The sequence below is a fragment of the Phyllostomus hastatus genome, unplaced genomic scaffold (assembly GCF_019186645.2).
Source record: "Phyllostomus hastatus isolate PE091 unplaced genomic scaffold, TTU_PhHast_1.1 phas_contig_198, whole genome shotgun sequence".
NCBI classification, from domain to species: domain Eukaryota; kingdom Metazoa; phylum Chordata; class Mammalia; order Chiroptera; family Phyllostomidae; genus Phyllostomus; species Phyllostomus hastatus.
Genome location: NW_025333715.1, coordinates 4,222,173 through 4,249,925, shown reverse-complemented (window position 1 = coordinate 4,249,925; position 27,753 = coordinate 4,222,173). Strand labels below are relative to the sequence as shown.

At 51.8% G+C, this 27,753-nt stretch overlaps 1 protein-coding gene across 4 annotated transcripts in view; it reads right to left on the bottom strand.

Moving 5' to 3' along the window:
• The window catches only part of TCF20 (transcription factor 20), a 97,173-nt gene that overhangs the window by 27,701 nt on the left and 41,719 nt on the right, over positions 1-27,753 (bottom strand). For all 4 annotated transcript variants that reach the window (XM_045834722.1, XM_045834723.1, XM_045834724.1 and 1 more), the window contains exon 2: positions 9,031-14,763. In XM_045834722.1, the coding sequence (XP_045690678.1) occupies positions 9,031-14,763 (5,733 nt within the window). The remainder of the gene's footprint in view (positions 1-9,030; positions 14,764-27,753) is intronic.

The window sequence follows — 27,753 nt, the reverse complement described above, 5'->3', positions numbered from 1 at the left end:
GATTAGAAATCTCGACTAAATTCAACACTTAACCTCCCCCACCTTCAAGTTTGAATGTCAATCAACTGTGGTGACATATTCCATTTTATCCCTTACACTGCCCTGATAGCGGAGTCCAGGCATTGCTATCTCCATGAGCCTGCCCATTCGCCTTTCCCCTGGGTCAGCCTCTCGGCGCTTGCGCAGACCCGCCCCCCGCAACACTCACAGCACTGGTCTAAGCTAAGGAACCCGTCAAAAACGTCTGGCTTCTGAAATGGCCACACTTCACCTGGCTGTCTAAGGGGCCTCTTAGACCTAACATGAACATGACACCCCTCCTGACCTCCCCCCAAACCTGCTCCTCCTCCAAGCATGCCTGCCCAGGAGATGGCACCCCACTCACCCACCTGCCCTGCTTCTGGTCTGCCCGCAGAGGCCGCAGGCATTCGCTCCAGCCCACTTCTCCCACCCCATCCCCCTCTCCTTTACCCACCACCGTCTCACCACGCTGGCACTGCTTCCATTCCTCCCTACAGCCGCTGGGCCCTCAAAGACTGGCCCATGAGAGCACTCCCACGTGACAGAGACACATGGATCGGTTGCCTCCCATATGTGCCCTGACTGGGGATCAAACCTGCAACCTAGGTATGTGCCTTGACAGGGAATTGAACCTGCAACCTTTTTGTGTACAGGATTACGCTCCAACTGACGGAGCCATCAGCCAGGGCTATTACATGCTTTTAATACTAAATACTTGCCCTGGCTGGCATAGCTCAGTGGATTGAGTGCGGGCTGTGAACCAGGCATCGCAGGTTCGATTCCCAGCCAGGGCACACGCCTAGGTTGCAGGCCACGGCCCCCAGCAACCGCACATTGATGTTTCTCTCTTTCTCTCTCCCTTCCCGCTCTAAAAATAAATAGATAAAATCTTTTAAAAAATTATTTAAAAAAATACTAAATACTTTAAGTGGCATCCAATGGCCCTCCTCCTACCACCAGATGCTATCTGCTCATCCCATCTCTTTCTTAAGAGAGCCTGCTAGTTAGTGGCAGGTTCACCTTGAACTGCTCAGTCCTGCCTCGGGCACCACAGGCTGGTGCTGCCCCTGGGGGACTAATCCGGGGGAAGAGACAGTCACAATACACAGTGCTGAGTGGTGACACAGGTATAAAGGGAGTGCTGGGACTTGCTGCCTGGGGAGCCAGGTGACAGGTGAGCGGTTTTTTTAAATCAATGTGCTTTTCACGAACAACGGTGTGTTAAAATGCCCAGGCCTGCTGTGAGGTGAAAAGTCTTATGTCAGCAAACAAGTATATTTCGTTTTTGAGGGCTGCTCTTTCAAAGTGCTAATGTATTTTGATTCCTTACAGAGGGAACTCCAGCTAGAAACAAGTAAAGAGAACCATCTGGCAATTATCCTGTTTCTTATCTTAATGAACTACTATCCCACCAAACCAGCAGCTCTAAAGAGTTTTTTGGAAAAACAAAACAAAACAAACACACACCAAAATAACTTTCAAGCAAACCGAGGGTTTGCACCTCACATCTGCCTGAACCAAAATTAAACTTCATGACACTGTTTTCAGAGTCTGGAACCACCTGAACCGTGGCAGAGCCAGGCGCACGGAACGTGCCCGAGAGCAGCCGAATGAACGCCCACCGTACTGGACAGTCTGCCCCCAGCGCCGGGGAGACAGGCAAGGGGTGGGCCGCCACCACGGCTGCGGGCACCGCAGCTGGGCCGCTCCCACGGGAGGGACCGGCACCACTTCGGGGTCGGAAATGCTGCTTTCGGTGACCTCGGTCGGTCTTACGCAGCTGCCTCTGAGCAGCTCCTCAGTTCCGTTCTCACCAGGTGCGTCATAACGTTCTGTTGTCAACACATTCAAAGCAAGTGTCAGCTCGGAAGCGCACACAGCCCAAGCCACTCCACTGTGACTGCTTACAGGGACAGGTTACACGCGGCTGAGTCTTCTCTCCAGTTTCACTTCCACCCAATGAGCGTAACGACTGGACACGTCTTTACTGAAATGACACGTGAGGACACCTTCTAGAACTGACACCGGCCCGCAGTTCCTACAGTTCCTTTAAAACGGCCTCAACTCTCAAGCCTCTAGGAATACTTCAGTACCCGCCAAGGAGGCTACCTGATCTCCAGCAGGACAATTTCACCCCCAGAGGCCCCCTGTCACCATCCTATTTACAGGCGAGGAGGCTCCACCTAGAGCCCTCCTGACGCCTCACTCAGGTGGCGCTTCTGGAGCAAGCACTTAAACTAATAGGAAACAGCAGCAATATCACCAACACAGGAGGTACAACTAAAGAAACAGAATTAAATATTTTAAAAGAACACCCAGTGTCATTGGGGTTGTAGTCACACGTGTGCTCACGTGTATCTGTGGGCAACCACGGCTCACTAGGACCCTTTCTGGTCCAGCCACAAGACAATACCTATCAAAAACCATAAAATGTTCAGGTTTTTTTGGCTTAGCAGTTCAACATCTGGAAATTTCCCCCCCAAATAAAACTCCATGAATAAAAATGTTTAGTGCTGCATAAAAGGCGGGACAAAATTAGGTGAAAAGGCAACACAGACTGGTCTCTGCAGGGCGATGGAGAGACCTCGGTCCCGTGCAGCAGCAGCAGCACGAGGCCCGCCTCCGAGGGCTGTTCCGAGTTGTTTACGGGTGACAATGCACAGGCAGTGCTTTGAAATCACCCCAGCACGCCGGCAGTCATTACTACACTCTGTTATGTCTGGGAGAATAAGCACATGGACAAAACCTGGAAAAGAGGCAAATCTGTTGGGTTATCAGAACTGTGATGGACTGGCTTACAGTTCTATTAGTTTTACAATGTGAGTAACATTATTATCACTCGCCTTTATGTAAGTAACCGGTGACACCTTCGTAAAAGCTATTTCATGTTCCAGTGCCCAGGAGCCTCCCTCCTCCAGACCCTGGGGCCACCCCACCACGCCTGCTCTTCCTGGGCCCTGCCCCGTGCTTCCCGAGCATGCAGCCAGCTCAGGCCCTCAAAAAGTGTCCATCCACGCCGACACGCGACCTCAGAGCCGTGTGACTCCACCGTCAAGTGCGTGCACTCCGTCTAGGCTCAACTCAGCCCACAAGGGCCTCGGGCTGCACTCTGGAGCGCCCGAGGGAGTGGGTGCTACTGGGCACAGCAGGGCTTTCCTCCAGGCGCAGAATGAGCCAAGGTCCCTGACGGCACGCCGACTTCAGACTTTTACTGGTTCCCTAGCCGGGACTCAGGTATTCACTGAATTGAAATGAACATCCGCTGTGACATGTCATCTGACCCTGTTGGCTCTTTTAATATATTAGCAACAGCTAGTTTACATTACAGGAATGAATCTTTTGGCCTAATGTGCAGTGACCTGTCAATATTCTTAGTTAGAGCCCTTCAGCGTTTTCAAGGACTAGCCCCCCCCCCCCCGTCAGTTTCCCCCGACACTGGGTGCAGCCCGTCTCTCGTCACCTCTCCGCCCTGCATGAAGTGAAGAGACAGACTGCAGGGAAATCAAGAGTCTTCCAATTTGTCACCATTTGTTCTGTAAGGTAATATAGACAATAAAATTCAAGACTGCAAATTTCATGAGATTCCTCAGAATTGAGAAAAACCAAATCCTGCAAGAAAATGAACCTTTTCTCTGCAGGTTTTGTCTCAAGGTCATTGTGTAGTGATAAAAAAGAAGAGGGAGGTGCCGAGGAGAACAGGTGGTAAGACAGTGACACAGCCCTCTGCCCTCCACCAGGTCCTGGGAACAGAGGGGCCCTGCTGGGTCAGGCAGACAGGCTGGAGAGAAGCGTGAGCTCGGAGCTCCGATGCTAACAAAGACCAAGTGCCTGCCTGCCGGGGAGTGCGGCTGGGGAGGGAGGGCGTGTGAGGGAGTGGGAGGGGGAACGGACGCAGAGCGTGTGGGAACCGGAGAGGGAGGGCAGGCGCACAGGGAGGTCGCTGCAGGGCACGTGTGAAGGGGAGGGGCACCGGAGTTAGAAGCAGGTCTGGGCTGCTGGCAGCCTTGCTAGGCTGCTAACGTAAGGAGCACGCAGATGGGCATTCACGGAGCACCTCGGGTAAATCCCGTACTTTACAGATAACCAGAGAGGGGAAGTGACCTGTTTTTGTCGTTTTAACATGCAGTCACATTTTCATAATGCAATCAACGTATTAATGTTCTTATACTTATTAAATCATGTTTTTGCCATAATTTGAAGTAAATCAAAGAGGATGTTAGCTTGTGAGATTGGGTAAGATAAACTGTTTCTATTATTTAAACTTGTATTAAAAATAATTTTAAAAAATATAATCTGTAATATACTGATCCAAAAAAATTAACCTAAAACCAGTTCTTTAACATATTCTGGGGGGGGGGGGCGGCGGTGAGTAAAAAGAAAAGATGAGAAGTTCCCCACGGTGGCGGCTGATCTCCTTAGAAGGGGCATCGTCAGCCCAGGTCGGGGAGGAGGGGACTGGCATGCGCGCAGGCAGCTCTCCCGAGCACAGGGCCACGGCCGGGTTGCGCTGTCCAGGGGCCCACCGGAGACCCGCGGTCGCCAGAGCCCCGCCTGCTGCCCCAAGCCTTCAGGAAGGCCTTCCCATTCCCAGACGCATCAAAGGTGGTTTTTACACACCAAGTCAGAGGTGTGCCTGTTTAGAGGCAATTAACTCTGTCACGGCATCCATGCCGCAGGTCACTGGGGAGTCACATACACAATCATGCCAAGGTAAGCAAGCAGAGGTCACAGACGAAAGCAAAGAGGGCTGTGCAGAAATGAATGGATTAAGTCCCATGCTCAGAAAAGGAAGGGAAGTACAGGTTTCTGTACAAGAATGTTCTGGTTTTCAGCAATGTTCAGAGTAGTGGGATACTTACAGGGAGGAGCTATTGTCTCTTGAGGACGTCATATTATTTTGTTATAATATCATGCTTGTCAAAACACCTCATAGATACATAGGCCAAAATGGATCTCTAATAAAATATTTGTGGCCTTATCTCAACATGATGGGATTGAGAGCATGCTTATTAGGCAGACCAAAATTGGACGCACCTGCTAAAACCCAAGATAAAAGTAGACTCAAAGTGACCTCGACAAATTGAAACACCATCAATCAGATTAAAAAAAAGAAGGCAAGTTAGTGTAATTTTAATTTGTTCTCAAGTACATTAACAAAAGGAGAATAAAAGCTAGGCAAAAAAGAAAAGGATCCTGCAGTCACAGTGGAACATCAGCTCAAAGAACCAAGAAGGATACCTTTTCAAATCATTTTTAAAATCAACACATCATGGTGGGGGGTGGGAGGGGAGGCGGAAATGGACACAACTGTGTTTGAACAACAATTAAAAAAATGAAAACACCACCAACAAAAAACAAAACAAACAACACATCCCTAGGCCTGAGCATGCGTCACTACAGCCCAGCCCCCCTCTATTCTGAGGGTGATGGAATGGTCTGTCCTCCCTTCCCGTCTCACTGGGGGACTTGTGAGGATGAAACCAGATGTACGGACCTTTTGAAAAAGTAAGTTTAGCCCTGGCTGGTGTGTCTCAGTGGACTGAGTACCAGGCTGCGAACTGAAAGGCTGCTGGTTTGATTCCCGGTCAGGGCACATGCCTGGGCTGTGGGCCCAGTCCCCAGTGGGGGGCACACGAGAGGCAACGGATCGATGCATCTCTCGCACATCCATGTTTCTCTCTCTCTTTCTCCCTCCCTTCCCCTCTCTCTAAAGGTAAATAAAATCTTTAAAAATATATTAAATTCAATATACAGAGCTAGCATTCTATTCTAAAAGGGGCATGTAAAATAGAATAGAACTGAGGAAAGAGAAAGTATTTACTATTATTTTTTTTAGAAAGGAGGGAGGAAGAGAGGGAGAGAAACATCAGTGTGAGAGACAGACACCGACTCGTTGCCTTCCATAGGCACCCCGACCGAGACCAAGACCAGGGACCAAATTCACAACCCAGGCATGTGCCCCAACTGGGAACTGAACCGGCGACCTAGCACTGGCCAGGGCTAGAAAGTTAGTATTTTCAAAGGGTACTGGGAAAGTGAGTGGGTACAGTATAAGGAAATAAGCTTAAAGCTGCAGTATGAGATTTAAGTGTGCTCAGAAAACTAGTATGATATATGTAATCGTATCAATTTAAAAAAAAAAAGATTGGTCAACTGTTTGTGTTCTGAAACCTACTATTAAAGCAGACGGGGAAATGGGCAGCCCTGATGGAGCTGTCAGAGAACTAAAGAGTCGAGGTTTGGAGACTGTGTTGTACAGGGTGTAGGGAGAAAAACACCTGCTTTTTCACCTTTTATCTTTAAATGAAGCATGCCAACTTTTTATCCATTAGATCACATGACTAATTGAAGTATTTATGAAACAGCTGAGGCTGAAATGAGTATTTTAAAAAGACGAACAAACCCCCCCAAAGTTACTTTCAATGTTATCTACCCAAGATGTTTCATGTTATTTTAACCATGTAGTCGATGTAAGTTGTGGGGGTGGGTTAAAGAGAAAGAATGATTTATCATATTCAGTGGCGATGTTCTAATTATAACATTCCAGATTTTATTTTGGGGTAAAAGTTGACAAGTAACAGACGAAAACTGTCAATTTATGAAGACGTGGATTTCTGATTAGGGATTTAAAAACGCAGCCTGAGCGTTCACCAGCCTCCTGGGGACGGAGGGCACTGAGGTTCGGGGTGGTCGCATCGGTGTCGGGCCCCTCCTACTTTCCAGAAACCGGACTTGGGCTGAGACCCGGGACCCAGGGCTTTGCTAGGCGGGACTCAGCCTCCTGATGACTGGTCACCAGCTCCTGCTATAGAATGTTCGGGAGCTGACAAAAGTTACTGAGAGATGTTAGTAATAATCTATGTCAAAATAAAACACTAGTGGATGGACAGAAAAGTAATCAAAAAGTAACAAATAAACAAAACAAATCAACCCACCAAATACTTTCACTCCGAGAGGAGAGTTGGCAAGCAGGCTACAAACTGGGACAAGATGATGAATGGGTTACCACGTACTCAGAATTAACTATTTTGAAGAATTTTGTACTTCAGGGCCTTAAATGTTACACCCCTTTAGGACTTCTGCATTTTGAAATGTCACTGTGTCTTAGGAAGTAAATCTATTTCAAAACTTGGGGTTTGGGAGTGACATCGATGATGGAGACAGGAAAGGAAACACCAGGTGTATGGGGTCTTAGTAGGAAAGAAGACCCCTTGTGTGACAACTAGAATGTTCTAATTTAAAGTACATATATAAATTTCATGTTAATTACATTTTATTTCACTATAGTTTGAGTATTTCCTTTTTACCAGACACTGTTACAAATTCTGGGCATAATGCAATGATAAAACCTAGTGCTTTCGGGAGAGCTGTCAGGGGGAGGGAGAGGGCAGTAAAAAGTGTCTAAGAATAATTTGACTCTGGCTGATAAATCCTTATTAGCTGTGACTGAAAGTCGTTTGTGTAAAACCATGAAGTTTTAAATATAAAGTAACACAAAAAACTCTCATCTGATTAAATCTTGGAGACCAAACATACATTTACTCATCTGTGTCCTTCCCACAAAAACAGGATCAACTTATAAGACAAGCTCATGAGGACATGAAGAATGGAAGAGGAACAAATGTCCCACAGGAGATGTCCATGTTCCGGCAGCTGGACTGGAAGAGGCAGAGTGAGTGGTTCGGCGGCCAAGAGGAAGCGGGGAGCACTGAGGGCGGTGGAGCAGCCCCCGGAGAGCCAGCCCCCTTGCGGCAGAGCGCGTGGAAGGCAGGGCCTCGGGAAGTCGGGGGTGCAGGACGGGCTGGAAACCAGAGGAAAAAAGCTTTTCAGGATATCAGAAGTTAAGATAAGTAAATAAAAGGTTAGATGAGGAAACTGAAGAAAGCATGGAGAAATGAGGACAAAAATGCAGAAAAATGCAGGAAAATGAGAGGAAACGCAGGAGCAGGAGGAAAAGATAAAGCCAGAGGATCAACCCCGGAGGGACGATCACCTCATTAACAGGAATTCCAGAAGAGAGGACAGAGACAAAAAGGGAGGGAGAGAAACTACCCAGGAAATGACACACGACCGACTTCCTCAACGGAAGGAACGGGGTTCACAGGCGGCAAACCCTCCCCGAGTGGCCGGCACCGTGGAGGACAAGATGGGCCCAAGGCCCGTCATTTTGAGACGTCAGGCCCTGAGGGGCACGAGAAGACCCTCAGACCTGCAGGGAGAAGAGGAGACGCACCCACAGAACGGCGGGAAATCGGGCCTCCGGTCCTCTCGACTGCAACCCTAGAAGCCACAGGACCAGCCAGGTGCCACGATGCCAAGACAGTGAGAGAAAGCGATTTCAAATCTAGAACCCGACACCCAGCCAATCTTCGATTACACGCGACTGGAACGGAGACGCTTCCAGCAGACACATCTCAGCGTGTGGGCCTCCCACGCGCCCTTCTCGGGAACCTGCTGGAGGACGGTGATGAGGGCTCCGCTGGCGAGGGCCCGGGCTAGGAAAGGCGAGGACACGGGGCTAAGGAAAGACCATTCACTGGGTCAAGGCTATGAAACAGACCTACAGGATAAATATCCCAATGGAAAGTCTGAATTGGAAAGATGTGGCCCCCCCAAAATAAAAAGCAAATAATAATACAAATTAATAATTCTAGAGAAATGATGTTTTAGAAGAAAGGAACTGTAACCACAGTTTACTGCTTAAGTATCTGAGTCAGACACTGAAAAATGGGGAAAAAGGGATCAATACATAAAAAAGCAGTAAAAGCTTACTCTTTAGAAACAGGAAACTGGCAGAGAAAATCGGGAACCTGGTCTGAGTGGAGAATGATGTCTGTTTTAATAAGCTCTACTGCACTAGCAGGACTTTGTAACCTGTAGATGCACATTACTGATAAGAGTTAAACAACTCTCCCGATAAAACAGCGAGGCTGAAACAGGCAGAGGTGGAGGAAACGGAACCACAGAGAAAGAGAGAAAGAGCACACCGGTAAGGATCCCCACACTCACCATCTCTCTGGCTATTTCCAGCGCTTCCTGCAGGCCGTAGAGCCTGCCACAGACCAGGTAGATTCCATTGGCCCAGAGAATACAACCCTCATGGACCCAAAATTCGTTGCTGTCAAGAGGTAGTTCAGGGATTTGTAACTCCAGCTCGGGGCCACCTTCTGAAGTGGTGGGCATGGAGGGCTTTGAGTCCAAAACAGTCTTTTCGCTGCTGCCCTCCGTGGTGGCTTTTTTACAGGGGAGGCCCCGGGCCAGGGACCGAGGGCCGCCGCCGCCGCCACAGTCTTCTGAGCGGTGTCGCCGCTTAAACCGGGGGTGGGCAGCCAGGCTCCTCTGCTCCTTCTGCTGCTGCTGCTCCTCCTCCTCCTCAGTGTCCGTCTTGGAGCCGTTGGAAGCGCTTTTGTGCCGCACCTTAACTTTGCTCTGCATTTCTGTGGCCCTCTTTGGAGGGGGGTTCTTCGGGAGAGTGGCTGCATAATCTTGGGGATAAAAGGGTCCAAAGAGGTCGCCCATGTTCCGGTAACTGGCCCACTTGCCACACAGACAGCAGACAAGGTGCCCCATCACAGAAGACTCTGTCACCACAGGTCCCTGCAGCATGAAGGACGAGGCTGGGAGCACCTTGCTCTCAGTGCTGCTGGGCGGCGGGGTCAGAGACCTCTGCCCCTTCCGCCCCCTCACCAATTTGGTCTGTTCTTCTTCTTCGGCGTTGATGATTGTACAAACGGCTCCAAGTTCACACTTATTTACTACGTGGATGTAAGGGAAAAAAGACTTGTTCTTGGCATCGCTTTTATCCAGCGGCTGGGTGGCATACTTCAGCTTGATCTCGGGTTCTTGGGGTTCTACGATGGGAACTGCCTGTTTGGTTTTCCGCTTCCTTGGCTGTGCCCCAGGCTTCCTCCTCTCCCTCCTTTGCCTCTGCTTTTTTGGCTTTGGCTCTCCATCTGCAGAACCTTCTGGTACGTGGGGGGGCTGAGGGGGCGGAGGCGGTGGCTGCTGCTGTTTCTTTTGCTTATTCACACTACCAATGGGTCTCCCCTTCTTCTTTCCTGAAGGGAAATACCCCTTCGGGGGGAAACCCTCCTGTTTGGGGGAAATGGTCACTGCGTCGGTCTCCTTCTCTTCAGCCTTGGGGTTCGCCTCAGGGGCCAGTCCGCCTGCTGCAGGCGCGTTCTTTGAGTCAGGGAAGAGCAGAGGCGCCGCCCCGCCCAAGGAGCCATCTGGTCTCCCTTGGTTACCCCCAGGCTTCTGTGAGGTGGCAGAAGTCATGGCACCAGGGAGCTCCTTCCCGGCTGTGACCGTGTCTGGGTGCGTCTCGGTCTTCACTTTGTCGTCCCCACTGCCACGCCACTCCTCTGAAGACCTTGCAAGAGGCTTTTCTACGTTCAGCTCCTGGTTTGCTGGACAGACGAGGTCAGACACCCCCTCACCTTTTCTCTTCTCCAACTCGGCATCCTGCACAGCCACACCCCCGCCTTCGGGAGGGCCACTCTTCAGAGACAGTATGTCATCCAGGGTAACCGTGTCTCCCCCAGCCTCTGCGCTGTTCGAGGACGCACTCCTCCTAATGTTCGGGGATGTGATCTTCTGAACGATAGCTTCCAATTTCAACCCCCGTCCTTTGCGCGGGGGCAGTATTTTGGTCTTAGCGGGACTTGTGAGGGTAACAGCAGGGCAGTTCCTACTGTCTGCACTTGGAAGGTCCTTGGAGGATTCCCTCTTAGGGATGGACCTGAAGTCCTGGCTGTGAGAGAGATGGGCATAGGAATTGTATGCTTTATCAGCACCTTCTTTGGGCGGGTGAAGCAGGCGCCCTTTATCTTCAGTGCTGCTGTTCTTCGAGTCCTGTGACTGTCTCTTGCTGGGAATGGGAGAGATGAAAGAGCGGACACGCCTCCTCATGATGAGGGGGTTCTGAGACGAGTGGTCCTCTTGACCAGGAAGCCTCAGCATGACGTTGCTAGGTTTGGAGGACTGCGTGGACTCCGCCAGGCTGTGGCCGTCGGTTTCATGGGGTGGGCCGTACCTTTTCTGATTGGACATTCCTGGAGGGCCGCCGCTTTTGGCTGGAGAAGTCTGCCGAGAAAGATCCCAGCAAGATTCCTGTTGTAACTTCTGGGAGCCATGCTTCAATTCGATGCCTTTGTTCGACAGACCATCACTGGGCATGAGGCAGCGCCCACCCTCCTGACCGCTGGGGTCGTGGTAAGTCCCCATGGGCGGGCCATACATCATCCCGTCCTTGTCGTTCTTCAGGGGGCTCCGCACTCTGTCTAGGAACTGCTGCTGCCTCGGGCTCTTCCGGGCCCCCTCCTGCCTGTGCTGGGCCGCCGCGATCACTCCCTGAGCAGAGCTGCTGCTCCAGTCTTTATATTCGTCCTGCTGCTGTTGGTACATCTGCCTCTTGTAGTGGAGCTGCGAGTTCAAACCTGCACTGGGGTCCCCGTAAGCATGAGCCCGGGTGTTTGCGTGATACGCAGAGGCTAGGCTTTCCGAGTTGGGAGCAAAGGGAGCGTGTAACGAACTCCTGTTGGACCTCTCTGAGAAGGTCATGTGTGGGTTCATGTGATGAGGGTCTCCTCCCGGACCCCTGCTCCTCCCAGGAGACATCTTCAATTTTTCTGAAAAGTCATGATACTGAGAAGGGGACCGGCCCCTCATGCCCTCCCGACCCCCCACTCTGCCAGGGACCCGCCGCATTGGCATAGGTCTGCTGTCTTGCGGGCCGTAGTCTGAGAGGGAGTCGTGGGTGGCGGCTCCGGGGCTGGCGTTGCCTCGGTAGGACTCGTGCTTGATGCTGGCAGGGTGGCAGTGGTCTCCAGACTTCTTGTTGTTGAAACTAGCTTGGGATTTGGACTGCTCAAAGTCTTCCTCTTTTATCTGCCCACTCTGGGATTTCAGCTTTGCTTCCATGGACACCAAGCCACCTGGAAGAATGACTGACTGGCTTAAACTTGGATTGAGACGTTCATTCCTCCCAAGTCTGGTGTCGGCACCCATGTGTCCCAGCGAGTGAGCCCCTGGGTCCCTGACAATCTGCCTTAGTGGAGAAATATCACAGATCACTGATCTTCTTTCAGAGAGGGAACCCCCGGGCTCATGGGCTGATGACTGAGGCTCTATTTCAAACTTGCGGGGAATTGGATAGTCAGCCAAATTGATCTGTTTCATTTCGGGAGCGGTGCTGCTGGATTTCCTCTCCCAGGGGCCCCAGTGGGGGTTTTCTAATAGGGACCCAATGCTTTTGTTCAAAAGGCCCCTGCTAGCTAATTCATTGGTTTGGCTAATTAAGACATTAGGCCTCGTGGCTCCTTCCAGGCCCCCGGCCATGCCCTGATGCTCCTGAGCACTCCTGGGGTATCTCCGGTCAGGGTGGTGGTGGTAGCCCTGAAGCACTTCCTGGAGGAGGCTGGGGAACTTCTCATTTCTACCCTTCCGCTCCCCGTGGCCAGTGAAATCCCCCTTATCTTGTCCTGTAGGGTACTGAGGAAAGCCACCGACACTTCTTGACATGGTCGGCCCGAAGCTTTCTTTATAACTGTAGCGCAGGCTTCCGGGAGACTTGTTAGGCTCAGTTCTGCCTATGAAGCCGGGGCCTGCTGCAGGGTGCCCGCTCTGGCCGTTGCCCTCTCCGTTGTGGTTGGAGTTGTTATCCCCGCCCTTGTTTCCCTTCCCGCCTCCTGCCGGAGGCTCTGGCTGTGGAACTGACGTGTGACTGGTTTCCTTAGCCCCACCGGTGCTGGGTGGCCTCTGAGTGGCTGCAGGATCCTCCTCCTGGGAGCCTTTATCTTGTCCTCCGGGCTTTTCTGCCCGAGTTGTCATGGCTTCCCGGGAGACAATCACTCCAACCGTCTTCTCATTGACTTTTGGGTTGTCCTCAGATGACGATGGCGTGTCCTTAGCACCTGGCGAGGCCGCCTCTTCTCTGGCTGCCGGACTGGCACTGAGCCTGGGGGCTTCATTCTGAGCACCCTGTGCTGGGGAGGAGCCGGCTTTCTCCGAGGCCCCACCCTTGTAGGTGGTGTCGGAGCTGGTGCTCTGGCCACTCAGCTGCCTCACTCTCTCGCCCTGATCCTCAGAACTGCTGGAGCAGGCTCCATCCAGTGACTCTGCCATCGGGGACTTCAGTTGTTCTTCAGGCTGGGAGGAGCCTTCCGAGTTTGTGCAGCTGTCTGCTTTCTTAGAGGAGGAGGAGGGCCTCTTGGAGGTTTTCTTCTGAGGTGTCAGGGCATCGGAAAGTAGCATGTGCTGAACAGTATTAGGAAGATTGGCCACTTGAGTACTCAGGGCACTCAAACTACTCAACCCAGGATCCGTCAGTCGCTTTTCTGGCACGCCTTCTAGTCCAAACCCTTTGAAGCCTGCAGTGTGAGAATTAGGGCTGGGCATCATCGACGGGGTTGGGCTAAGCTGAGGCATTAACTGTAAGATTCTGTTTCTGGAGCCCATGGGCACACTGCCTTGCCCACACTGGAGATTCTCCCCACTCTGCATTAGAGGAGACGGGGTCGAGCTACAGCTTGGAGACTGAACCACAGAGGCAGCTGGGGAGGGGTTAGAAATGGGGCTGAAGTTCTGGTGGAACTGCATTGGGGACCTCACAGGAACTTCGGGCTGGCTGTACTGCCCCACCTGGCTCTGCAGTGGCAGCTTGCTGGCAGCGTTGGTATACTGCATCACGTGCTGCGGGGCGTGCTGCTGCTGCTGCTGCTGCTGAGGCTGCTGCTGCTGTGGCTGCTGCTGCGGCTGCTGCTGTGGCTGCCCCTGCTGGGTCCCTTGTGGAATCTTTGCCTGTTCAAAATTTTTCATAGATTGAGGCTGATAGCTGTAATTTGATTGTGTTCCATAAGCCTGTGCGTTAGAACCCACATTATGCCCTTCATACTGGGATCCAGCATTCACACTGTAACTGCCGTCATAGCTCTGCCCAGACTGGCTGAAACGCTGTGGAGATGGGAAGGAGGAAGAGGAGGAGGAGGCAGCAGAAGACTGGTAGTGCTGGCCAAACTGACCCACTCGTAACTGGTAACCAGTGGCAGAGGATGGCAGAGCCGAGGGCCGCTGCATCGGCTGCAGATGGGATGAACCAGATGCCGGCTGGCCGGCGGCCTGTGGCAGAGGCTGATGGGATTGGTAAAGCTGTTGTCTCAGCTGCTGGACTTGCTGCTGCTGCTGCTGGCTGGAAGCCTGCTGCTGGTACTGAGCACTCCCCGGGGAGAAAGGCCCCGAGTAGTCCTGCTGATAGTGAGACACACCACCGAGGCCAGAGTGCTGTGCTTGAAACTGGCCCACATGACTCTCACTCCCATACTGATTGCCAAAGCTGCTCCCCTGGGGGGGTCCATAGCTCTGTACAGGCCCGGAAGGCCTTCGCTGAGGAGGCTGCGGGGTGCCTGTCGCCACGGGATCTTTGTTGCCTGCCATGTAGTAGAAGTCTCCAGCCTCTTTCCTGAAACCCTGGTAGCCTTGATGGCCAGAGGTCTCGCTGGCCATTGCTGCTGCAGCTGCTGCCGTCCCTCGTCGTCCACCACCGCTGCCGCCGCTACTGCCGCCAGTACCGCCACCTGCACCCCCAAAATTCTGGAACATCTGGGCCTGGCGAGGGCTGAAGTCTTCTAGCCGGGATGAGCTGTGTACCTCCTGTGGGTAGCTCTGCTGGTTTCCGTGGTAACTGCTTTGCTCCCGAAAGGACTGCATGCTGTTCAGCAGCACAGCAGCGGGCCAACAGCCCTCCTGGAAATGGGAGAAAAGAAAGAATATATGAGACATGCGCCCCCCCCAGCATAAATAAAGTCAAGTCCAGATGATGGAGGAGATATCATTCAGATGCCCAGGTGAAAACAACTGTCTGAATTTCATCTCCCTTTATTTCTAATCCTACCCATCTCTGAAAATGCAACATGCAGAGAAGTGGCCCAAAGAGTGAGGCAGGAGCTCTCTGCTCCTCCAGCTTGACGGACAGCCACGCCTTCCTGTGCAGTGCCAGCCACAACCCCGAGACACGACGGTGAAGGTCAAAGTGAAAGGATTTGGCCGTATTGGGAGCCTGGTCACCAGGGCTGCTTTTAACTCTGGCAAAATGGGATATTATTGTCATTAATAACCCCTCCATTGACCTCAACTACACGGTCTACATGCTCCGGTATGATTCTACTCATGGCAAGTTCAAAGGCACGGTCAAGGCTGAGACCAGAAAACTTGACATCACTGGAAAGCCCATCTCCGTCTCCCAGGAGCGAGACCCCACCACCATCAAATGGGCTGGTGCTGAGTATGCTGCTGAGTCCACTGGTGGCTTTGCCACCGTGGAGAAGGGTGGAGCCAAGAGGGGCATCATCTCCGCCCCTCCTGCGGATGCCCCCATGTCTGTGATGGCTATGAACCATGACAAGTATGACAGCTCCCTGAAGACTGTCACAATGCCTTCTGCTCCATCCACTGCTTGGCCTTTCTGGCCAAGGTCATCCATGACATGCTGGAGGGTCTCACGACCCTTTCACTGCCACCTGGAAGACCATGGATGGCCCCTCTGGGAAGCTGTGGTGTGATGGCCGCGGGTCTGCCCAGGACATAATTCTTGTTCTACTGTTGCTGCCAAGGCTGTGGGCAAGGTCATCCCTGAGCTGAATGAGAAGCTCACTGGCATGACCTTCTGCGTCCCCACCCCCAATGTATCAGTTGTGGACCTGACCTGCCGCCTGGAGAAATCTGCCAAATACAGTGATATTAAGAAGGTAGTGGCCATGGATTCCACCACCAACAGTGTGATGATTCTTGGGGAGAAGGGTGGGTGAGGTGGAAGAGGGTATGGGGAGATAAATGATAATGAAAAAAATACAGAAGAAGAAGGCAGTGAGGCAGGCATCAGAGGGCCCCTGGAGGGCATCCTAGGATATACTGAGAGGAGGCTGTCTCCTGCGACTCGAACAGTGATGCCCACTCCTCCAACTTCGATGCTGGGGCTGGCATTGCTTTCAGTGACCACTCTGTCAAGCTCGTTTCCTGGTATGACAATGAACTTGGCTACAGCCACATGGCGGTGGACACACGCCCTCAAGGAGTAAGAGACCCCTGGACCCCCAGCCCCGGCGAGGAGAAGAGGCGCTCGGCTGCCGGGCAGTGCTCGCCCCATGCCGACCCCGCAGCATACTGAGAATCCCCTGACCTCCGCAGTTCCCATCCCAGACCCCCTGAAGAAAGGGAGGGGCTTAGGGAACCCTACCTTGCCATGCAGTATCAGTCAAGTTCACTGTGCCCCCCTCCCCAAAAAGAGTGAGGCAGGAGTCTATGGTAGTATGAAAAGAAACTCTTTGGGTAAAAACAATTTCAATGCAGTAAAAACTTCATTATCAAATAAATGAGTACCACCCTCCAATTCAATTGGATAAAAATATAGGACTATATTATTACTCTCAATAAAAAAACAAAACAGCAACTTAAAGATCTTTTCCAGTTATGGGGTGGCAGGGATGAGAAAAACACTTTTGCCCTGGCCGGTATCACTCAGTGGATCGAGTGCCGGACCACAATCCAAAAGGTCGCCGGTTTGATTCCCGGTCAGGGCACATGCCTGGGTTGTGGGCCAGGTCCCCAGCTGAGGATCTGTGAGATGCAACTTATTTACCTCTCTCTAAAAATAAGTAAATAAAATCTTTTTAAAAACCCCACTTTCATTTATTTGCTTTCATGTTATTAGACTGGTCACTGAAGCAAGAGTCTCAAAAAATGATGACACAGTCACTCCAATGGCTGCCCCCTCCCCAAATCTGAGAAAGGGGCAGGCCTGAGAATGGAATTCAGTCCCTTCCATCCACATGCACGTCACCGCAGGGCAGGGGCCCCTCACTGCAGTCAGCCGCACAGACTTAAGGGCCACTCCCTCCCGGCACACAACTGTGTCCAGGGCGCCCTCCCGCCCAGCCGTCGAAGCCCAGGGGACAACAAGCTGGGCAGCGCGAGCTGAAGAGCAGCGGCTGTTCTCGCAGGTTCCTTCTGGAGGTCTGCAAGAAGTTCTAGCCCCTCTGACCCCCACGCGGTTCTTTATTTGGCAATTCCGTGTTCCCAGAGTAATTACTGGTGATCGCTAGGAAACAGGGGATTGAAACAGTCACTTTGGAGGACAGCACGATGGAGGAAAATAACAATTCATCAAGCCGAGGACCTACACTGCCCCTGAAGTCATCTGACTGGGCCAGCCCTTTGCACTACCTTTTCGAATGTACTTAGCATGGGATGTAAAGCTCTTTTTAAACAGTTAATCCAGAGCTGACTTTATTTTTACTTTTGCCCGGGCCCGTCTCCTTGTCTCAGAGCCAGAGATGAACAAGACTAGGCTAAACTGCTCCAAATGACTTTAATATCAATCATTTAAAAAAGAAGTTATGAAACACAAAAGTTAGGACAAAGTTTTTCTACAATGGCTGTGAAGCTAGTTTCTTAGTTTCCTCTCAGGGGGAGCTGGAAATGGAGCTAGTGGCAGGAAAAGTTGGTGATACTTTAAAAAGGTAAGCTGGGCTCCTCATGTCCACGCCCTGCAGTGGCTCCGACCTCCCTCCGAGCGCAGCTGGGCCGGGGGGCCCCTCTCCGGCCCCATTGCCTCTCGGGTCTCTCCGCCTACCCTGCTCTGCGCTACTCCCGCTGTTCCGGGGCTCCGGGTGGGCCACTGCTATTTCTGCTCCAGAACTTTGTTCTCGCCTGCACCGCTCTTCACAGCCACACAGCTCGTCCCTCTTACTTCCTTCCCGTCTCCAGGCAAATGTCGCCTGATTAATAAGGCCTTCCTCCGCCATTCTACTAAAAAGAGCTTCACCTCGGCTTTCCCAAACACTTCCCCCCACCTCACTTCCCCCTCAGCACTCATCCCCAGCGGACAGGATATGCTACTTGTGCACTGCCTCTCTCTTTCCCACCAGGGTATAAATCTCTTGAAGGGCAGGGACTTCGAGCCGTGCTGCAGCCCTCCTGCTGCGGGGACCGTGGACGGCAGCACATGGCAGGCCCTCCGGGAGCCGGTGCGCGGCACGAGAACTAGGCCTTAGAGAACGAGGCTGGAACTTAATATAAATAGAACGCGATCGGCCTGAAAGCAGAGCTAAAGATGCCGGAGACCCTGCCTGTCAAATTTCTCCAGGCCCAGTTTCAAGGGGAAAAGCCCCCAACTTGAATCAACACAAGAGGCATGGGAAGACCTCAGAACCCAAACACGGACCAGGGCTGAGGATGGTCAGTCACTCCAAACCCTAGGAGCTTGACCTACTCCTTCCTGAAATATCTGAGGTCTAAAATAGCTAGGCAAGGGGCTATTACTTTGGCATTAAGTTGGGTATATAATCACATGACCCCAAGTCACCTTTAAACACTGAAACAACCTCGGAATCTAAAGGAAACCGCCCCTCATCGCCTCTGCAGCAGACTATCTTCTGTGTTTCGACGAACCTGCTGGGCAACACCACCAGCCGCCGGAGTGCTCCCTGCAGTGCTCGATTTCACGCGAGAACCCAACCAGTGACGCGCAGCACCGACACCCTCACCCCACAGACGAGGGAACTCCAGCACAGGGTTCACGGGCTCTTGAGCAGCACTCAGCCCCCTCGGGCCAAGTTCCTAACACTACACGACCCAGTGGGTGAATGGCAGCCAGGGACAGCTGGCACTTGTCCTGTCAGAGGGTGGCCTTGAAAGTGGGTGGCTGCCCACAACCTCCCCCCACTCCCCTCACAAGGGCGCCCGTCCCCATTACTTCTAGGGCCGTCCAGAACGGCTCCGTCCCGTCTGCGGTACGTTCCTGCTCCAGCTCTCAAGGGCCGGTGGCCTCTAATGGGTGAAGGCCAACAAAAAGACCAAACCTGGCAGTTTAATGGACAGCTTCCTAGAGAGAGATTTGCTCCATAAGTACACGTTGTTTAATTAATCCTTCAGTAATTGAAACCAGGCTTCTGAAAAAGCGAGGGTATACGTAACCTTGTCACTTGCTCCAAGCTCTTCCTGAACAGGAGCCCCAAGAGCTGAGGACCACCAACTCTGACGTCAGCACGCCCCGCGTCCGGCCGTCCCCGGCCCCCGAGAAAGCCCGAGCTCCAGAGAGGGAGACATCTGGGCACAACCCCTTCGAAGGCCTGTCCTCAGCCCTGCGCCCCCGCCGTTACAGTTCTGGTTTCTGGACGACAGTAGCGATTTCCAACCCTTTTCACCTCATGGCACACATCAACTCATCACCGAAATTCTGCAGCGCACCAAAGAATATGTTTTTTGCCAACTTGACAAAATATAATTTTGAGTCATGCACGCTGGACAACTATTATGCTGCTGAGTCTCATTGTTTATTTATCTATTTACTTACTTATTGAAAAGGTTTTATTTATTTATTTTTAGAGAGGGGGGAAAGGGGAGGAAGGAGCAAAACACTGATGAGCTGGCTGCCTCTCACATGCCCCCTAACCAGGAACTGAACTGGAGGAGACCTTTCAGTTTGCGGGACAACACCCAGCCCACTGAGCTACGCTGGCTCCTTTTTTAAAGGTTTTATTTACTTACTTTTAGAAAGAGAGGGAGAGAAACATCAATATGTGAGAGAAACATGCATCAGCTGCCTCTTGCATACCCTCAACTGCAGACCTGGCCGGCAAACCAAGCATGTGGCCTGACTGGGAATCAAACCTGCGACCTCTTGGTTTGCAGGCTGGTGCTCAGTCCACTAAGCCACACCAACCAGGACAGGGTTCATTTTTTTTACTTGATAATCTACGGGAAAAGAAGTCAGTGACCCTGACTAAACAGTCAGGTACTGCATGTTTTAAAAATTCTTGCCCTGGCTGGGTGGTAGCTCAGTTGTCGGAGTGTCACCCTGACACGCCAAAGTTGTGGGTTGGATCCTCAGTCAGGGCACATATAAGAACCAGCCAATGAAGGTATCAGTAAGTAGAACAACAAATCGCTGTTTCTCTCTCTCTCTCATCCCTTTCCCCTCTCTCTAAAATCATTAAATTTTAAAAATAATTCTTTAATAATTTTTAAAGAATTAAAAATTCTTACAGCACACTTGCTGGAAATTGCTAGACTAGATGAAAAAGAATTCATAACCAGAATTCATAACCAAATAGCTCCTGCAGGGTACACTAAATATTCTTAGTGTACATGAAGTATCTAGCACCAGAAAGTGGGTGCAAGTCCGCACTTTTAGGAGCCCCAAGTAAAGCAATTAGAAAACCAAGTACACCAGCAACTGAAAAAGCAAGCCCAGAGTCACTGTAATTTTAACATAAGCACATAAAATAATCTGAGATGTCATTCCCATACTATCGCATTACTTAAAAAGTAAAGCATCAGTGTGATCAGCTTTAAAGCACCATGAATGAACTCAGTGGTCGTTAAGAAAATGTGACACTCCGAAGGAAGCAGGTCCCCATAAGGAGTCTGTGTACATACTCCGCAGAAGAGGTTTACCGATGCACCTGCCTCCCCGACTCTTCCTTGCCCTGGCTTTCCCGCTGCTGGTCTTCTCACGTTTTCCTAACTTTCTGAGTGGTTTCAGGACGCCTCTGGAGGTGTGCCAGGGAGTGGGGTCCAGAACTCAGTGCCTTATGTTCAATGGCCCCGAGTCCACACGCCAGCAGCCCCGCTCTCCACCCCGGCACACAGCCGACAGCCTTGTCGTCTGCAGGAAACCGGGGGGAGCTCCCTTTGTCCTTAGCCCCTCACAGGTCCAACACCGTCCCACTCCCCAACCCATCTCTTCTCCACAACGCCCTCCAAACTGTCCCCAAGACAGCTTCCTCGAGAGGGCTTTTCAGGGACCCACTTCTTTCATTTCCTTCTCCGTCGCCACCCTACTCTGCGCCCTGGAGAAGGCGCCCTGGGAGACTGTCAAGGGGCTCTGCTGCCTCCCTGGCTTCTGGCGCCGCCTGGCTGGGAAGAGGCGTGAGGACAGTGCGGAGAGGGAGCCTGCCCTCACAGCTCCCACCGCGCAGCCGCCGCTGAGGCTGGCTGACGCCTGCGTCCGGCCAGGCACCCTGCACTGCCACCTTCTCCAGGCTCCGGGAGCTGCTTCCTCCGCTTGCCGGCCAGGCCGTGGGTGGGGGTCACTCATGGTGCTGCTAGCCCAGGCCACTGCTCTCTCCACCAGCGTCCCCACACCCTGACCACCTTGGTGAACAGTCGCGGCTCTGTGCTGGTCAACTCAGCAGCATCGCGAGCACCCTCTCCCTAAGCTTTCTTCTGCCGATCAGAAGCCGGCAGCTACCGTTCCAGAACCCCTTTCCAGCATGGTTCTGGGTTAGAGCCCGCACAGAGAAACACAGGAAAGATTCAGAGGGCGGAAGAAGGGGGAGGCTGACAGGCCCGGAGGCAGCGGCAGCGGGCACGGATGCACGGTGGCTTCCCCGGGAGCTCGGGAGAGCCGCTCGCTGGGGGGCTTCAGCCTCAGATGCGCTGGAGCAGCTCCCCTGGCCTCCCAGTGGATGGGTAAGCCCTTAACTCCTCCAGCAGAACTCTTCCTAAGTGGGATGGAAAGCTTCCCTTTTCCTGAATGAACCCAGAGTGCTACAATTAAACGCTCCTCAAATTACCCAGTTTGAGTGTGCCATCTGTTTCCTACCAGGACCCTGACTAATATAGTTCTTCCCTCATTCCTAGAATTTCAGAGCGGACTATTATCACCCGGGGGGTGAGAGACTTCCATTCCGCGCAATATGGCACACCAGAGGGACTGGGAACCCTCCCTCAGCAAAACACCTAGAAATGTCAGACCAAATGCACAGCCAAACTGCAAGCGAGTAAGAACCGCCCAGGGTTAAAGCTGGGAGGGACGACAGAAACAGAACAGCAGGCTGGTGCTGAGCTCTGGCTGCCGGGGCGGGGGCAGGGGCGGGTGGGGTCTGCAGGACTGGCTCGCCACACCACACGGTTCTAACGGCCATGCAGGGCCAGAAGACAAGGTTTCCAGCCCTTGTTGGGTGGTTGGTAACGGGGAGACACAATGGCCACTTCTCCTCGGACAGACTGCAGTGCTGCTTGTGGCTGGAATAATTTCTATGAAGATGACAAAATACATTTATTCTTGAGCAGTCACCAACTCATTTTCAATGACAAAAATGTGGTTCTTTCCTCACTGGACCCAACTTATCATCCTCAAGAAAACCACAACCCTTTCAGTTGCAAGCTTTAGAATAGCAAGCTTTAGAATTACCCCAAACTCCTTTGAGTCTCTGCGTTTCAGATTTTGCCTGACGCTGCTACTTCTCCATCCTGCATGGGCCCTTTCCCTGTGCAGCCCTGCCCTGGGAGCAGAGCAACGCCCCTGGAGGTTCTCCTGCCCAGCGCCCACCACCTGAACAGCTCCTCTCCCCCTGCCACCTGGACAGCACCGCCTGCCTCACCTGCTTTGACCCCCCACCCCCGCCTCTTCCCACCCCATTTCTGCTCCTCTCCCCACTCTCATACAAACCTGCTCGGCCCCCTCTGTGCCACTGCCCCACCTCACCTTGAGGCCTTCTCTGAAACACCTAGTCCCCAAACTCCTTCCTGCCACGCTAGGCCATACGGCTCGGCCCTTGGAATCTTAAGAGCTCCTAAAATAGGATCTCCACAAAGTCTTCCTTAGCACAGACTTTGCTGGCTTTTTTCCCCTGAGTAAAAACACAGTAAAGTGAATTTGCCTTTAATCAGTACCTAAGGTACGTGCGACCGAGGTAATAATAACTGCCGTTTATCCTGTGTGTCAGGTACTCTGTAGTTTTACATATATTTCAACTTACGGATGAGAAGAAACCAAATTATACAATTTGCCAAAAGCCACTCCTCCAGGATAAACTGGAGCTGATATTCTATCACTCAAATTCTTTTGGTTCTAAAGCCTGTTCTTTTCTTCCATTGCACCACAAATGGAGCAAGAAGCACCCAAATCTAGGTTTTTAAAAACCCTGACAAACACCCATGTCAGCTCTATAACAACCGTAGCTGTCACCCACGTACTGCGTGTCTAACACAAGCCACACACTGTACCAGGCGCTTTACGTAAATAAAGGCACTTAATTTTCGCTACACTCTATGAAGTGTCAGTGCTCCTTTCTGTAAACTGAGGTTCAGAGCTGTTAACAGGCAAAACATTCACAGTCAAGAGCAAGTGGAATGTGGAACGCCCACCCCAGTCCCAGGTCTGGACTCCCAGCAGAGGCCTTCCTTGATCTGGCAGCGAGACGCTCACACACCGGGAAGCATTTTAGAAAGGTCTGGACATTTGCTGCAAGCGAGCTGACTGCGTGTGCCTAGACGTACCCACGTTCTTTCCTGTAGGTGTGTGAAAACATGGGCTCTTCTGAAGTAGATCGGACACAGAGGTTTGCCCAGTGCTTTGACCTGATAACTCAAATTCTACGCCCCGTTTACAGCTGGGCAGAGCCTAGACTTTCTCAGGGACTGGGTGTCTCGTATAATTTGGCTGATGGTGCTGATTTGCTCCCTGGCTCAGAGTCCCAGAAGGCAGCTGAAGGAACCAACTCAGAATTTGCAGATCAGGAAAGAATGAAACCCCGCCCCCACTGGCGTGGCTCAGTGGGTTGGGCACTGTCCTGCAGGGTGATGGTCAGGGTTTGGTTCCCAGTTGGGGCACATGCCTGGGCTGCAGGTTCGGTTCCCAGGTGGGGGCCTGTGCCAGAGGCAGCCTATCCATGTTTCTGTCTCATAACGATGTCTCTTTTTCCCTTCCTTCCCCTCCTCTAAAAATAAATAAAATCTTAAAAAAACACAAAAAGGGACGTACTAAAATGCTACAGATAATAAAAGTTTGGTTTCTGAGGGTCAAAACTTGAATTATATTAGTCATGCAAGCTATAAAAAAATCTACCCTCACATACATGCTGGCAACCCATGGGATCACAAATGTGTAGCTGTAAAATTGTTCCTTCAAGTTAAGAGATGATATCCCACCTGGCGAGGTCAGGATGGAGCTGGTACACACAGTAACAAAAGCAGCATAAATTATTACAACTCTTTGGAAAAGCAATTTTGTAATATAGTCACGCATCCCTTAATGATGGAGATCTGTTATGAAAAACGGGAGATTCAACGTAGCGCAAACACCGCCGAGTGCAGTTACACAAGCCTTGGTGGTGCAGCCTATTACACGCCTCAGCTCTATGGGACGGCCGGATGCTTCTAGGCTGCAAGCTTGTTCAGCATGGGCCTGTACAGAATAGTGTAGGCAACTGTAGCACAGTGGGACATACTTGTGTGTCTAAACACATCTACATGTAGGAAGGGGGCTGTAAAAATACATCATGAGAGATGAAACAGGGTGCACCTGCACTGGGCATGTTCCGTGAGCGGGACCTGCGGGACTGGCAGCTGCCTGGGCGAAGCGGTGAGTGAGTGCGAAGGCCTGGGACACCACCGCCCACCACTGCGGACTCGATTAAACACTGCCCCACAAGGCCCCCGCCGCTTCCTTCCAACACAGTCAGAAATGGAACCCTAGCCCTGGCTGGCGTAGCTCAGTGGACTGAGCGCGGGCTGCGAACCAAAGCGTCGCAGGTTCGATTCCCAGTCAGGGCACATGCCTGGGTTGCAGGCCACGGCCCCCAGCTACTGCACATTGATGTTTCTCTTTCTCTCTATCTCTCTCCTCCCATCTCTAAAAATAAATAAATAAAATCTTAAAAAAAGGAAAGAAACAAGAAACAGAACCCTGAAGCTGTCGGCGCTGCTCCAGGAACAGAGAGAGGGGCTGGGGCGACTGGGAGTGTGTGAGAGGAAGGACTGGCCGGGTGAGGCGCCCATCACTGTGACAGAGACTGCCAGGAGGGAGGGAGGTGGCCGGAGGATCAGTAGGAATACGAAATCAAGACGAGAGACAAAGGAGCACAGAACGGTCATGGCGATGTGGTTTTGGCTGTTGCGTGTTGGGACAGTGTTGGATTAAGCAACTCTGGCAGTCACTTAAAGAAGGAAAGAGGGTGTTGAACACGGAGAGGAAGCAGAACTGAGGACTCAGGAGTCTGACTCTAGAAACTTGTTTTTGGTTCCACTGACCCTGTCTGGCAAAAAGGATCTCTCTGGCACTGAGTTGGAAGAAATAAAACTTATCTGTGGCTTACATCGCTACAACCGGAGAACAGGCCCGAACTCCAGGGACAGGCTGTCACAGAACGCCTGCACTAAGGCGCAGTGGCACCGAATACTTGCCCTTGAGAAGGCACTTCCGGGGGCCTGTGCAGAGCCCTCGGGTCCTCACCTGGGAATGCACAGCGACGTGCTCTGCGGACCGTCAGGCCAGGTCCGGGGGGGCTGTGGTGCCCCCTGAACTCGAGGCACTGGGGGCACGGGCTCCTCTGGGCCGAGTCAGGTCGGGGGCTGGTGGACTGGGGAGTCATCAGTGCACGCAAAACTGACCTGCCGTGAGAGAGAGGCACTCTATCTGTCGCCAAGCCCTGAGCTACTGCCCCCGTCAGAGAAAGGAAAAATTCCTCCGGAAGCTGGAAATTCAGCTCCATTGTATCTGATCGGGCTGCTATCATACATGTGATCCTCTGTTGACCGAAACTTCATTATGAGGTGTAAGACTGTAAAAACATTAGTATCCTTCAACCCAGTAATTCTACTTATTAGATTTTTAACCTAGGCAAATCTCAAAACAACCACACAGAAATCGAAGTACCAACATATTCACTCCAGTGGTATCTATAAGAAAAGGCTGGCAAGGACCTAATTCTTTATCATTTGAAAATGACTAAGCAAATTATGGTATGTCTGCTCAACAAATAGTACATACTCATTAACAATAATTATAAGGATTCCAGCACCAGGGAAATGTGTATTATGTACAGGCAGATGAAGAAAAGCAGTACGTAAACTCGTACCTGCGCTGCGGTTACCGCTATCTAGAGAGCAGGCATTTGTTTTGACTGTTCAGGGTGGCAGGTCTGTGGATGCATTTTCTTCCTTTTCATTTCTACTTCCATTAATGCCCGTGTGAAAAATAACCACTTTAAAATGCTATAACCTCATTTTACAATATATACCCCTCACTCTACCTCGAAAATACCTTTGCCCTGCCTGCTCCTACGGATGCGAAGGAGCTTCCCTGCCCGAGGGGAAGGCGGGCACAGCGGTCCCTGCAGCCCAGAGGCCGGGCAGGGAGAGGGGCACTTGCGGGGAACACTCTCCGCTCCCAGAAATCTAGCACTAGCACCAACACCAACTGGCAACGTGGTGCCCGAGTGAGTGTGCGCACAGAAATCACCGCCTTGGAGCTTTTTTTCAGAATCAGGCCTAAAAACAGCTGAAATCTGCCCCGCAGTGAGCAGGCCTATTTTTAGACATAATCTCAAGCAGCCAGGAGGCTGGGGTGCCCTATCAAGCGCATGCTCTGTCACTGCACGGCAACGCCACAAGATGCCCCGGGCAGGCCGGGGAGCCTGCCCCCTGCCCCCCAACTCAACGGCTGCCTGCTGAGCAGTCACAGGAGCATCCCAAGGTCAATCTGATGACCGATCTGTGACAAGATGGCGACAGTTCTTGGAAAAGGGGCAGGAGGAGCGAGGGGACCGGTGGGGCTGTCTCTGGGCCGGCTGGGGCTCCCTGCAGGCCTCCCCTAACTGTTGAGCCTGGGCTTCAAAGATGCTATTGGATTTTTTTTCTCACTTAAAGGTCGTATGAGTGCATATTTCTAAACGTTCCCAGACGAAATCACAGAAAGCAATTAGTGTTGCCACTTACAGGCAAAAAGTGTTTCATTTTATAATAACAACAAAATTAAAAAGATACCAGAGGACTAATCCAAAGCAGAGCTGGGCAAACCCTCTATGATGAAAAATATAAACTTTACCAAAGGACCCCAAAGAAGAACTCAAAACAAAAATAAACAAGGCAAATACGTTATCTAGACAAAAAGAAGTCAAGTTTCCACAGATCAGTTTATAAAACCAAGAGGTCTAGTCAAAATGTCAATAGGGTACTAAAAAACAACTCTGGAATAATCTCAAATGCGCAGAGAAGCACAGTACAGGGGTACGTATGTACCCCCTCAACAAGGTCCCCCGCAGACGATGTTCCACATCGTCTGCCCCACTGCTGATACACACTCATTTCCTACACGCACACCCACTGGCTTTTCCCTGATGTCTTGAGAGCAGGCCGATGACCTCAAGCTTCTTCACCCCCCAAGACTCCAATGTGTGTTTCCAAAAACAAGGACACTCTTCCACAACCAGCATACAACCCTCCATATGTCGGGAAATCGACATTCACACTACACCACCAGTGTAACCCACAGATGCCATCCGTTCAAATCTGATAACCTGTCCTAACAATGTTCCCTCTTGCTTCCTGCTCCAGAATCCCGCCCAGGAACACAAACTGCCATTTCTCACTAGTGTCCTGTCAACCCGGAATGGCCCTCGGTGTTCTCCTGGCTTCCGTGTTCCTGGAAGCACAGCCCTTCTGTTCTGCAGGATGGCCCTCCACCTGCGTGTCCAGGCTCAGGGGCCGCCTTCCTGGCAGCAACACCAGAGACGTGGAGCTGGGCTCCCTCCGGGGCATCATGTCAGGAGGGACTGACGGAGAGCCATCCCTTCACCCGGGCAAGCCCATCCCTGCCAGGCCCCCCCGCTGTGAGGTTACCGCCTCACTGTGTAACTGGTAAGTACAAGCAAGTATCCCGTGGGAGAAACCCTAAGATTATACCAGCATCTTGCTCTTTGTCAGACACACACCAGTTGACAACTCCTACGT